Source organism: Oncorhynchus clarkii, chromosome 7 (genome assembly GCF_045791955.1).
Source record: "Oncorhynchus clarkii lewisi isolate Uvic-CL-2024 chromosome 7, UVic_Ocla_1.0, whole genome shotgun sequence".
NCBI classification, from domain to species: domain Eukaryota; kingdom Metazoa; phylum Chordata; class Actinopteri; order Salmoniformes; family Salmonidae; genus Oncorhynchus; species Oncorhynchus clarkii.
This window is the reverse complement of record NC_092153.1, coordinates 73004491-73017794: the sequence shown is the minus strand read 5'-3', so window position 1 is coordinate 73017794 and position 13304 is coordinate 73004491. Positions and strand designations below refer to the sequence as shown.

General features: G+C 40.2%; 1 protein-coding gene and 1 non-coding gene across 5 annotated transcripts in view; both read right to left on the bottom strand.

Annotated features, from left to right (window-relative positions):
- The window catches only part of LOC139413813 (eukaryotic translation initiation factor 4B-like), a 33879-nt gene extending 21273 nt beyond the window's left edge, over positions 1 to 12606 (bottom strand). For 2 of the 4 annotated variants that reach the window (XM_071161591.1, XM_071161592.1), the window contains exons 1-4: positions 12554 to 12604; positions 8583 to 8735; positions 8142 to 8347; positions 113 to 229 (exon numbers count right to left, since the gene is read on the bottom strand). In XM_071161591.1, the coding sequence (XP_071017692.1) occupies positions 113 to 229; positions 8142 to 8347; positions 8583 to 8735; positions 12554 to 12566 (489 nt within the window). In that variant the 5' untranslated portion in view covers positions 12567 to 12604. Of the gene's footprint in view, positions 1 to 112; positions 230 to 8141; positions 8348 to 8582; positions 8736 to 12553 lie in introns of all 4 variants that reach the window. The other 2 variants (XM_071161590.1, XM_071161589.1) reach the window with 2 other exon arrangements.
- LOC139414520 (small nucleolar RNA SNORA16B/SNORA16A family) lies at positions 3307 to 3441 on the bottom strand. The gene has a single exon (XR_011634897.1). It is a non-coding gene; the product is annotated as a small nucleolar RNA SNORA16B/SNORA16A family (small nucleolar RNA).
- Positions 12607 to 13304: the final 698 nt, after the last annotated feature.

Genomic DNA, 13304 nt, shown 5'->3' with positions numbered 1-13304 from the left:
CAACTAAGTGAGTGGGTCATCATACATTGCATTGATCAGTGTTCTGATAGATGGAACTCTAGTTAAGACCCTTTGACCATTCCTGCTGCTATTCCTTGCGCCCTTTCCGTACCTCCTCATTGAGAGTCAGCGCCCTAAGGAGGGAGTCCACATCATCAAACTCGGCGTAGCCAAAGCCCTTCAGCCTCTCTGGGTTACTGGGCTCCCGTGGCAAGCGCACAGCACTGATCTGAGAACAGAGGGGAGACAGAGCAGTCAGAGTGAGCTGATGGAGAACTTTGCTAGTATGAAGTCAAAAATTAGACTGATGAGTGATCGCTGATGCGGACAGTCTCAGAACAGATGAGAAATATTGCAATGACATAACAAGAATGAGTTACTGTATCATGAGATTAATACAAATGTACTTGAGGGCAATAGGATAGCTACAAACTCCTTTGCATACATTGGCAGGTCTCCTCACACATTCAACTTCTCTCCTTAACGTACAGTACTTACTTACATTTATACGAGTCAACTCCTTTAGCAAAATCTATATTTCTGATGCCTCCCATGGTAACATTGAAGATAGCGCCATATACTGAACTTGTTTGTGTAAACAGCTACATTTCAGGCAAGTCATCTTAACCTTTGGACAAGTAAAATAAAAAATGCTATCAACTTGCCCAATGGGCAAGTGTCCATCAAGTGTTAATGTCAATCCCCAGAAGACAACTGGTGGTTTCAAGAACAGGTTGATGGTTCCAGTTAAGCTTCCTATAGATAGGATAATAATATCCAGTGATACACCAATATGACATTTTCCTTGCCAAAAAAAAACAACGATATTTACAATTTGAGTGGCCCTTTACGCATTCTAGTACAGTTAAATACACATGGACGCAGGGGTCTAAGGCACTGCATCTCAGTGCAAGAGGTGTCACTACAGTCCCTGGCTCGAATTGAGGCTAGCACATCCGGCTGTGATTAGAGTCCCATAGTTTCTACAATGTAGAAAATAGTAAAAATAAAAGGAAAAACCCTTGAATGAGTAGGTGTCCAAACTTTTGACTGGTACTGTATATATAATAAGCAAGTTTATTTTATTACACTCATATAGCAGAAAACAATGAGCATACAAACATACAGTAGTGTAAAGTACTTGAGTAAAAACACAAAATACTTGTCGTACATTAAAGTATCTGTACTTTACTATTCACATTTGACAACTTTTACATCACAGCATTCCTCATAAAAATTATACTTCATACGCAAAAAAAATCTGACACCCAAAAGTACGGAACGCTTAGCACAGAAAAATTGTCAGATACATGCACTTATCAATGGAACACCCCTACGGCCTCTGATCTGGCAGACTCACTAAACACGTCTCTGACTATCTGTAAAAAAAGAAAAAAGAAAATGGTGCCGCCTGGTTTGCTTAATATAAAGAATTTGAAAGAAAATGATTTACACTTTTGATACTTAAATATATTTTAGCAATTACATTTACTTTTGATACTTAAGTATATTTAAAACCAAATACTTTTACTCAAGTAGGATTTTACTGGGTGACTTTCACTTTCGTCAATAAGGTACTTTTCCCATCACTGACGAACATGAATAAAAATAAAATAGAGTAAAACACATTAACTAATAATGTCCTGCGATTTTAAAGTGACTCAATCAATGAGCAGAAATATGGGATTGGTGACCTCGTGTACCATTCAGTTCTAGACTTTCGTAGTCAGTTTGTTTTGGCTGCGGACGTTCCTGCCCGTCAGTGAGGGGGTAGTCAGTCTCTGAATTTAGATTTTCGGTTACTGGCCCAACGCTCTTAAGTGCTAGGCTACCTGTTGTACTGTCACACATAGATCCTGGCCCTCAATCCAGAGGTGGCATGGGACAGGTGGATTTATTGTTAAGGTTACTGATAAGACCTTGCACTTGGTAGGGTTCAGAGGCATTCTGCTTGCATGAACCCACGTGTCGAATTTGCAAAAGGGTGTTCAACTCAATATTAAAGGTGTTACTAATGTTTTGCACACTCAGAGTATATTTACAGGCTAGACAGATTGATGGTTCCAACTAAGCCGCCTCCTATAGATATAGGCAATGATTAACCTCAGGTGGGTTGAATGTCCTTCAGTTTGACAGGAATTAGGAATGGTAACGGTTAACCGTTAAAAATCAGTTAACAGCCGAAAATTCATTTGACCGGTCATGCTTATGGTTCTTTAGGTACATTTGAATAATTTTGTGGAATTAAATATTTTGTTAATTGTTAAGCATCTTATCACACGCGTTCAGCATACATAGGCTATTCTGCTCCTCAAACTAGGAGGACCCAGTCATTGCACAACGAATAACAATTCTAAATGCAATCGTGTGTTAACTGTTTTATAGCCACAATTAACTTGTAATTACAGCAATCAACTCGTAATAACAGCATTTGAGTGCATAGGCTGTATCAACGGTCACACACCACTTTGCAATGTGAGCTTGAAGGAGTATAACTGTTTGAAACCCAAACGTTTAACTTTAAATAACGAGGCATGTATTACTTTGCTTCAAAGTAGCCTAGCCAAAATACAACCATAGAACGTGGCGGCAATTATTTTATGAAGATACAGAATGTCTCTTCTGTTCGATTGGTTTTCGTATCAACTTTCTTTCATTGTCAATAAGCCAAAGGCACAATGCTCATATTAGCAACCCATCCTAGTCATTACGATAAGATCCCCTTCTCTAAGTTTCTAACTGAGATGTGTCTATCACATCTCTAACTGATCGCTTTAAGTGTGCTATTTAGAACAGTGATTTCCCACGTATCGAACTTTGGCAAATGTTCAAAAATGACTTTTTATTGGCTGCTTCATTACAGGAGTTGCATGTTCAATAATAAACTATAGCCTTTTGACTAAGACGACAGGTTTGCATTGTTGCAGCTCTTAATGAAGAATGTCCGTTCTTTGTATACATGCATAGTATTTTCTGTCAATCACCTCATTTTACTGTTTGGGGGGGGGGGGGGGGGGGGGGGGGGATGTTTGTTGACCGGTTAATGAGGGGCCGGTTAGTCGGCAGCAAAATTGACCAAAATGTGCATCCTAACAGGAATACAAAACAACTGGTGTATAAACAGCTGACCACAAACATCAACACAGTCATTCAGTTTCTCATATCTCCTTCAAAACAGGAAACTTTTCTGCAGCGATCATTGGGGGACAAATCAAATTAGAATCCTGAAAACACTAGATCTGTCATTTAATCACAATGACGGCCAAGAAATACACATCACACTATTTCTAGGCACAATTTAGCATCAAGTGTCCTTCCCCTTAATGTTGCTAAGTCAGTTATTGTCAAACTGCACAGCGACCGTCGGTGAAAGTGTTGTTTTTGGCATCATTTGACCGTGTCTGCTACAAGAGAACAGCAACGGCTTCGATTGGTGCCAAGAGGCTCACTGTTGGCAGGTTCAATAGGTGTATAATTCTGAAGATAACGAGGCTGGTCAGCAAAAACTATGTTCGGTAAAGAGTCTAATAGATTAGTTTTTGGTGCAAACCCTTATAATAGTAAATGTTTTACAGTTCCCCTTTCCTATATAATGATAGTAACTGTCAATCAGTACAGATCTACACTCTGTTGAAAATGTAGATCTGTCTACAAAGAACTACATTTTTGGGCTCCCGAGTGGCACAGCGGTCTAAGGCATTGCATCTCAATTAGGGCTGGGCAATGTGGTCAAAATATTATATCATGGCATTTAAAAAAAAAAAAAGATGGTATTTGACTGTTTGAATAATAGAAGTTCCATATTTGTTTTATGAGTAGTGAGTGAACCCCCTACGTGGCAACACACACATTCTAAGTGATTTCAATGAGTCTTTCATTCTGATTGTTTTATACTGTTCAATTCAACCAAAACAAATTTCGGCACATCTTTAATTTCTGCATTTCCTGCACTCAATTGCAGTGGTGGAAAAAGTACAAAATTGTCATACTTCAGTAAAAGTAAAAGATACGCTACCAGAAAATTACTCAAGTAAAAGTCATCCCACTAAAATACTACTTGGGTAAAAGTCTAAAAGTATTTGGTTTTAATATCCTTAAGTGTCAAAAGTAAATGTAATTGATAAAGTGTACTTGAGTAACAAAAGTGAAAGCATAAATCATTTCAAATTCCTTATATTAAGCAAATCAGATGGCACCATATTTATTTTTTAACGGATAGCCATGGGAACACTCCAACACTCAGACCTAATTTACAAACAAAGCATGTGTGTTTAGCGAGTCTCTTAACCTCTTTGATCTCTAGGGGCGCTATTTCATTTTTGGATAAAAAACGTTCCCGTTTTAAGCGCGATATTTTGTCACGAAAAGATGCTCGACTATGCATATTCTTGACAGTTTTTGAAAGAAAACACTCTGAAGTTTCAGAATCTGCAAAGATATTGTCTGTAAGTGCCCCAGAACTCATTCTACAGGCGAAACCAAGATGATGCATCAACCAGGAAATGAGCAGAATTTCTGAAGCTCTGTTTTCCATTGTCTACTTATATGGCTGTGATTGCGCAAGGAATGAGCCTACACTTTCTGTCGTTCCCCCAAAGTGTTAGCAGCATTGTGACGTATTTGTAGGCATATCATTGGAAGATTGACCATAAAGAGACTACATTTTCCAAGTGTCCGCCTGGTGTCCCTGCGTCGAAATTGGAGCGTAAAGCCAGGTGCAATTATTTTTCCATTTGAGAGCAAGGAGAAACCAGGCTTCCACGAAGGATATATCATTGAAGAGATATGTGGAAAAACACCTTGAGGATTGATTCTAAACCACGTTTGCCATGTTTCAGTCGATATTATGGAGTTAATTTGGAAAAAAGTTTGCGTTTTGAGGGCTGAATTTTCGTTTTTTTTTTTTTTTTTTTTTTTTTTTGGTAGCCAAATGTGATGTACAAAACGGAGCTATTTCTAATACACAAGGAATCTTTTTGGAAAAACGGAGCATCTGCTATCTAACTGAGAGTCTCCTCATTGAAAACATCAGAAGTTCTTCAAAGGTAAGTTATTTTATTTGAAGGCTTTACTTGTTTTTGTGATAGTTGCCTGCTAAATGCTAACGCTAATGCTAACGCTAATGCTAACGCTAAATGCTACGCTAGCTAGCTACTGTTACACAAATGATTGTTTTCCTATGGTTGAAAAGCATATTTTGAAAATCTGAGATGACAGTGTTGTTAACAAAAGGCTAAGCTTGAGAGCTAGCATATTTATTTCATTTCATTTGCGATTTTCATGAATAGTTAACGTTGCGTTATGGTAATGAGCTTAGGTCTATAAATAGAATCCCGGATCCGGGTTTGGTCGTCGCAACAGGTTAACCTCTCTGCGCACGGAACCCGCTAGCGGGCTGAAATTCCACAACATACGGTGGTCGCTACATAGTCATATTAAAGATTCATGAAAATATAAGTGTCTCACCTGTATCGAAAGCCTAGAATCTTGCTAATCCAACTGCGTTGTCAGATTCAAAAAAGTATTTACTGTGAAATAATACGATGCGATTATCTGAGCATAGAGCCCCATAAAAAACAACTATTTCAACCAGCTCAGGCGCTGGTCAAAATCAAACTGCAATAAAATAGTTTAACTTTGACGATCTTCGTCTGTTTGCAATTCCAATGCTCATTGTTACACAATGAATGATCTTTTGTTTGATAAAATCCGTTTTTATAGCCTAACATGAAACATTTTGTGAACCGCTTGTGTAGTGAATTCCGTCTCATTCCATTTTCGAAGACACATTCCAGGTAAATAACCCACACAGAACGTGACTTTTCCAGTCATGTTGGGTTTCACTGCAATCAACTGGTTTTTTTGTAACACAACCAAACCTGATGGGTCATTTCGCGGGACGTATTGACTGAAAGAAACCGATTTGAAGACAACAAGTAATATCATTGTGCGCCAATGATTTGCCCGCTGTTTCATTGATTGACCGTCTTTTAACCCAATGACCACTGATCGTCTTGAAATCTAGCTGGGTAGATAGCCAGTGAGCTGAGCTAAACGGCAATATGCCATGTTTATGTGTTGCAAGACCAACCCATGTAGTAAGCTCCAGCGTAAAGAGAGTCAATACCATTTTGGCATTTTGTATATAGTTATTTGTTTCAAAATGTATACCTTCACCAATTTGGCCACTTGGGTACATTTGGGCTACTTGTGTGGGACACCTGGGTGACTTCATGATAAATGTCATGTAGCCCACTCATTTTGGAAGTTATCATTCTGAAACTTTGCACAAGTACTGCTGCCCTCATATTTTTCACTGAAATTGTCCCCATCATCCTATCTGAATGTTTGTTTTATCTGGTTCATTTTAAAGATAATACAAAAAGAAAAACGTATGTTTTTTTCCATTGTTTTATCTAAACCAGATCTATTGTGTGTTGTTCTCCTACATTCAATTCACATTTACACAAACTTCAGAGTGTTTTCTTTCAAATGGTACCAAGAATATGCATATCATTGGTTCTGTGCCTGAGCTACAGGCTGTTAGATTTGGGTATGCCTTCAGGCGGAAATTGCACAACAAGTAGGGGGGGAGCTGCAAGAGGTTACAAGTGCATGAATTGGACAACTTTCCTGTCTGCTAAGCATTCAAAATGTAACAAGTACTTTTAGGTGTCAAGAAAAATGTATGGAGTAGAAAGTACAGTATTTTATTTAGGAATTTAGTGAAGTAAAAGTTGTCAAAAATAATAGTAAAGTACAGATACCAACAAACAAAAAAACGACTTAAGTAAAAATACTTGAAAGTACTACTTAAAAGTACTTTACACTAGTGCTCAATTGAGAATTTCCACACTGCCACGTAGGGCTGCAAGATATGGGCAAATTATCAAGAACTTATTTTTAACCAAAAGTTGCAATTGCGATTTGACTTGCGAATTAGAGCAAAACTGTTGGAATCATGGAAATAGAATGACTGTTCTATGGTTAGAATATAATAGTGCGCACTTTGAATACAGTGTTGTTTGAGATGACAACAAATTAAAATGCCAGGGAGAGCTTTTGTGACAGGCTAGGAACTAAAATGTTGATAAGTGTTTCCTAGGAGACCCTATAAGCTTTGGCTACATTGCGTGTTCTCTTAGCTCCCATGTAGCTAACATATTCTTGCTTTTCATATTCCTCTGATTTAGAAGACACTGTTGCACAAACATGCTGATTTAGGTCTACACCATCACTGGTATTATCAGGCTGTATTAGCTAGGTACGTTTGCTCTTACTCAGTGCATTTATTAGCTAGATAGATATCTATTAGCAGCTAACGTTTAGTGTCTCAAGATTTAGGGCAACTTGCGAAGACGACAAACTAGCTGTTTGCTGATGTAAGAAACACAAACTAATAGTGTCATTATAGAACACTAGTGGATATATATTAAGAAACAAAGTGAAAACATTGTTGTTGTCAACATTGTTGCATGTGCTGCATTGACCATGCAGACTGAATGCAAGTGGCGTGGTTGAGGAACATAAATTGCGCTTCTTGAGTGACAGGGGGCTTGGATAGATTGTGGAAAGTGACATGGAGAGAAAGAGTGGAGAGAGAGATGACTCAAGTAGTAAAGTGAACTATAAAAAAGTGACATTACAAATGGCGTATCACATTTAACAAAGCAAACATTAAAATGCCGGTATAGAAGGTAAAGTAAAAACCCAAACTGGTCTCTGCATCAATACCAGTATATCATAAAATATGTTATACCGCCCTGCCCTAAACTCAATGCAAGAGGCATCGCTACAGTCCCTGGTTCGAATCCGGGCTGTATCACTTCCGGCCTTGACTGGGAGTCCCATATGGCAGCGCACAATTGGCCCAGCATCGTCCAGATTTGGCTAGGGTAGGCCGTCATAGTAAATAAGAATGTTCATAACTGACTTGCCTAGTTAAATAAATAAGATATATATAAATAATAATACACAAGTCAAAAAGTGTGTGGTATCCTTCCCACACCAGAGTCATGTTGAGTCGGCACAACGTAGACAAGTCCAGGTAGGAGAGCAAAGCATTTTTTCACTACTTTGTATCTACTGAAAACACAGATTTTGTTAACACAGATGCCGTTCTGACAGGATCTAGTACGTACCGCTAGGCCCCGGAAGAAGTCCATGATAGATTCCTCAGAGACGTCGTAGGGCAGGTTGCCCAGGAAGGCGGTGTAGGGGGGGCTGCGGGGGAGGCGCGACCGGTCCACGTTGGGCTCGCGGGCTGACCGTGGCGCCGTGGGCAGGATGTTGCGATCTATGGCCGGGGCCCGGTAACTGTCCTCCCCTGAGTGCCAGGAGGTGGACACTGAGAGAAAGAGTGGGAGGAGTAAGGAAGAGGGATATGTTTTTCCATGGACAGGTGCAATGTTACCGAAAACAGATAGAAATGAAATGTGGAACAACAAGACATGATTCCTAATGCTACATTTCACTGATCTGCATAGTTAGCATTGCACCCTAGTGAATGTGAAACCCTGGTAAGTTTGCATCTTTGGATGAGCCCCCATATGAGATCTCATCAAGCATCATGTGTCTCTCACCATCTCCCTCCACGTCATCCGTCTCGTCGGCCCAGCTGGTGGACTTGGCGTAGCTGGGTTGCGGTGGTGGAGCATTGCCTCCACTCCCATTGTCCTCTGCCAGGAAGTCAGTGAGGGTCAGGGTCTTCCCCTTCTTATTCCCCTTCTTCTTAGCTGGAGAGGGAGAGAGGGAGATCAGTGGGCTGCGTGAAACATTGAAGGGAAATGTAATGTACAGAGATGAACTGTCCAAAAACGACCACTAGTCCCCTAGTTTCCAATCTAAGGGGTCTGGATTAGCATGGTTGCCAGTCTCTTACGTAAGAGATAGAGGGTACATTTGGAAGACATTTTGACTGATGTAATTACGAAGTCATATCCCACTACAAGCGGTCCATTTAACTTGACTTGTAACTACTAGACTCGAGGTAGTGGTTTGCGAGAGATGGATTTATTCATTCCGCCCGCAATTTTTATTACCGCACTCTGCTGGATTTCTGTTCTACTCCCACGCGCAACAGGTCCAAACCCAACCATTCCTTCAATGTTATTTTAGGCGTATGTGACACAGCTCACTTGCAAGGTATGGTCCAAGCAATTTAGAGGCAATATCAAAACCCACAAAAATAACCCAAGAAATAGGTTAAATTGCCAGAGATTGTCACATGTCCCATTATTAGGCTTTCGGTATTACTAGCCGATAATCAAACAGGCTAGACGTAGTTTGAAGAGACGTGCACTTTCTCTTGAGATATGTTGTAGGAGTGAGACTATTTTCAGACAGAGACATATATGGGAGATAAATATGTATTTCTAGGCAATGTAGTAAACTATAGCCTAATCATATTTAGGAAGTACATTTCCTTGTAAAGATAATGGCCCTGTGCTTTGCCGCCCATGCATAGGCTATAGCCTACTAGGGTTGGGCGGTATGCAGATTTTCATAACGTCTCCTACCATAGTGGGGGATAAAATAAAATGTTTGAACGTACAAAACAATTTAGGCAACAGGGATCTTGATCCAGGAGGGGATAGAATGTCTCTGCTGTAACCAAGAAGCTTGATATCTAGCCACTTAGGTAGCAAACCAAATGCATAGCTGGAGCTCTGAGCTTGGTATAATCTGACATCTTAGATTTCTTATTATTATACTTAGTTTATCAGCAGTTGAGTAGCACACAACACCCCTTTGATTTTTTTAATTGGATTTTTTTAAACAGTATTGAAAATCATACTGTCTGTCCCCAGTATACGATAAACAGTATCACCCAAGCCTAGTCTTGAATTGAGACCACACATGCACCCGATCTTCACTGATACTGAACTTGAAGTAGCAAGAATGTTGAGAGGACAGTAACACTTTCTCTTTAGCATATAGGATATAGCCCACCTTTTAGGAGGACGATTTGCAGGCAGAGACAAATGGGCAAACAATACTTATAGAAATTGAAAAGGCAATACTTGCTCACCATTTTTAGCCTAAGCGCACATTGTGTCTTTTCAATAATCTATTTGTTTGATTGCACCTCGACTCAAGTCTGTTGAGCGCCCTCCACTTATTACCATTATTATTTATATACAAACACTGTAGTAAACTATTGTCTAGTCATACTTAATAAAAATTCCTTGGAAAGATAACTGCCACCTGATTCTCCGCCAATGCATAGGCAGCCTACTCTATTTAATTGAGACCACACATATACAGACGCACTTGATCTTGCACACCTATTTAGGAGGCAGGCTACTGAACTTAAAGCAGCAAAATCTGACTATGTGAATAATGCAACAAATAGGTGTTCTTAATACAGTAGGCAGGCTAATGCATACAAAGCAGAAAGACAGCCGTTTCCAAATCATCTGCGAGACAAATATTTTCATCCCAAAATAGTCAGACAGACTGCCCGCTCCTAACTGCAGCATGAAAAATGCTGATTGGCTGCTATGATCTCTATTGGGACCAGCAGGTCCTGTTGGCATTCCGCAGGAGTGCAGCCCTCTACCTCCAGGCAGTCCTGCATTGCGTTGGAAACCAATGAAAGTGTCTATACCGAGCTAGTGGAAATGCCTGAAACTATGTTGCATCATTTTCACAAACTGCCATTGACATTCTCTGACGAAGGCAAAACAAGCGCATTGGTTTAGAAAAGGCCTCAATCCGCCCTTTATGCCAACAGCTGCAAGTGAACAAATAGCAATTTCTCACTGTTGTGGAGTGCTCCGTCCAGCATCGTGTCAGATAAAGGAGCAGTGACGTGCAGAACATGATAATGAAACAGCGTGCCTGTCTAATAAGTCTTCATAGTGTGTGTGGGGCCAAAGCCAGCCAGATGAGCCTTGGCCCCACTGACCCATTCTAAACTGCAGGATGACGTTTATTGAGATTAATCTTGCACTGGAGGCAGAGCTGAGAGATTTCCACTAGATTGGCCAGCTGCAAAGTGAAAGCTGGCTACATATTGTAAAAATTAATGAAAACAAAAATGTGCTTTTTGGTCTTAATTTAAAGTTAAGGCATAGAGGTGTGGTTAAGGCCAGCTAGTGATTACCCTGCAGAGCTGCCTCCAGTACTTGAGTCATCCCCATGAATGCCAACCTTCTAAAACAGGGAGTGGTCTCACCGCATATTAACTGCCACTATATTGAAATGCTCTAAAACAAAATTGGGCATCACTGATAAGTGCTTTTACAGTTTATCCTATTTTCAGCAACAGAGAGTTTGGTTGTTTCTTCAAGGGCAACAACATTTTAGGTGTGTGTGACAGATATTAAATTAGTTATTGTGACTAAATTGGTTGACTACTGGTTTCAATGAGACCCAGCTCTTCTGATGGAGCAGGTTTGGTCGGTTTGTTTTGGTTTGAAGCGGACTGGGGAAAAACAAAGAGGGCTGGCGGCTTCATTGTGAAAATCCCAGCTGTCAGGGCATTCTTTTCACACACACAGCCTGTTTACAATTGGTATCTTGTCAGTGGGTCACACACACTGTTTACAATGAATGGTGATGGTACTCGTGCAGTGAGTGACAACAATACCATTAATACACACTGTAGAACAAGCTACAATATTTAATTATCCTAGCAAACAGCGTGTAAGTTAGGCCTAGGTGCAAAGTAGTGCCTTCCACGTGGTGAATCATTATGAATTACGTGAAACCAAACTGGGGAAATAGCCAGTGAGCCATTCTTGCCAATGTAGCCATATTGCCAAAACTAGCTAACATTAACCAAATAATTTCGAAACAACTGGATGGTTCCAAGCTAACTAACGTTAGCGGCCAATACAGCTTTAGCTACCACTGGTATGGTACGAGCTAGCTAGTTGCTTAGCTAGCCATTGTCATTACATCCACTGGCTTCGTCAGCAAAGGACTGCTTACCAGGAATACTTTAAGGCCTATGCTAGTGGCATGTGGCTGACATCATTAAATACACCAGCCTGCTAACATTTGAGGGGAGGCCAGCGATAGGACGCGTCCAGCAACCGTTCTGCTTCACCCATCGGTTACCAAATTCCGCACGTGGGAAATTCCTTGAGAACCCCATGCCACTGAACCAGACCATCCTACAAGAAATGCGCTTGCTTGTCTTAGCGCCACAGTAAATCGTCGACTACCTAGACACAATGTGTCAGTTGCTTATGAATCACACTACGACCTACTAAAATGTCTGATACAATCCAAAGGCACAGCCTAAAGTCAACGCAATACCCGTAACATATCACTCAAAGAAAAACACCGGGAAGAAATTATTAAATTCTGAGCAAATAGCTGCCTCGCGAAGCTAACGACGTTAGCTAGCTAGATCCCTTCCCCGGCAGCGGCGTCTTTATCCCTGAGAAACAGTAATTTTATGAAAATATACACATAGGACACCGACACAGATTGACACGACAAGGTGTAGACACTCGTCAAACGATATTTGCTAAATTGTGTCGAGCTAATACCCTCTGAAATCTCCCAACCGACCTAGCTCGTTCACCCACATAAACCTCACCTGGCGCCGCCATGTTGGAGAGCGAGTTCGTACCAGATTCCCGGATGAAGGCGTCAGAGGTTTATAATCGAGAACGCGCATCTGGTCGCGAGCCTCAAATCCCTCCAGCCTTGCCCTTGCTGTCTACTATTTTCTATTAATAATATTATATTATGGTGTTTAGCTAGAGACCAATTTCAGGCATTTCAAATAGATTTAAATACCTTTTGTATAAAAAAACAAATAGTAGAAGAAAGTAGTATGTATAGTAGTAAAACTGATGTGGTCACAATTGCATATATAGCTAGTTAAAGCATTATGAATGTGATATGTCAAGTATGACTGTATTTACAAATATGAAGTGGATAATGTCTTGGTGTTGCAGTTGAATAAAATAGAATATAAATAGAACAGCAGTTTTGACAGTGTGTGTGTGTGTGTGTGTGTGTGTGTGTGTGTGTGTGTGTGTGTGTGCATGTGCGTGTGTTTTCCTACATTATCCGGACCCCAAAAGTTCTAACATTTAAGACTTTTTTCAAGTCCTGAATTTGTTCAAATGCCATTTTAAGTTTAAGGGGTTTGATTTAGGGTTTTGGTGTTAAGGTTAATGATATGGCTAGGGTTAAGGTTAGGGTTAAGGTTAGGGTTTTTGGGGTTAAGGTTAGGGTTATGGTTAGGGTTAGATTTAGGATAAATGTTAAGGTTAGGGTTAGGGGTTTGGGAAAATAGCATTTTTAATGGTCAAACATTTTTACCCTCCAAAAAGTCATGA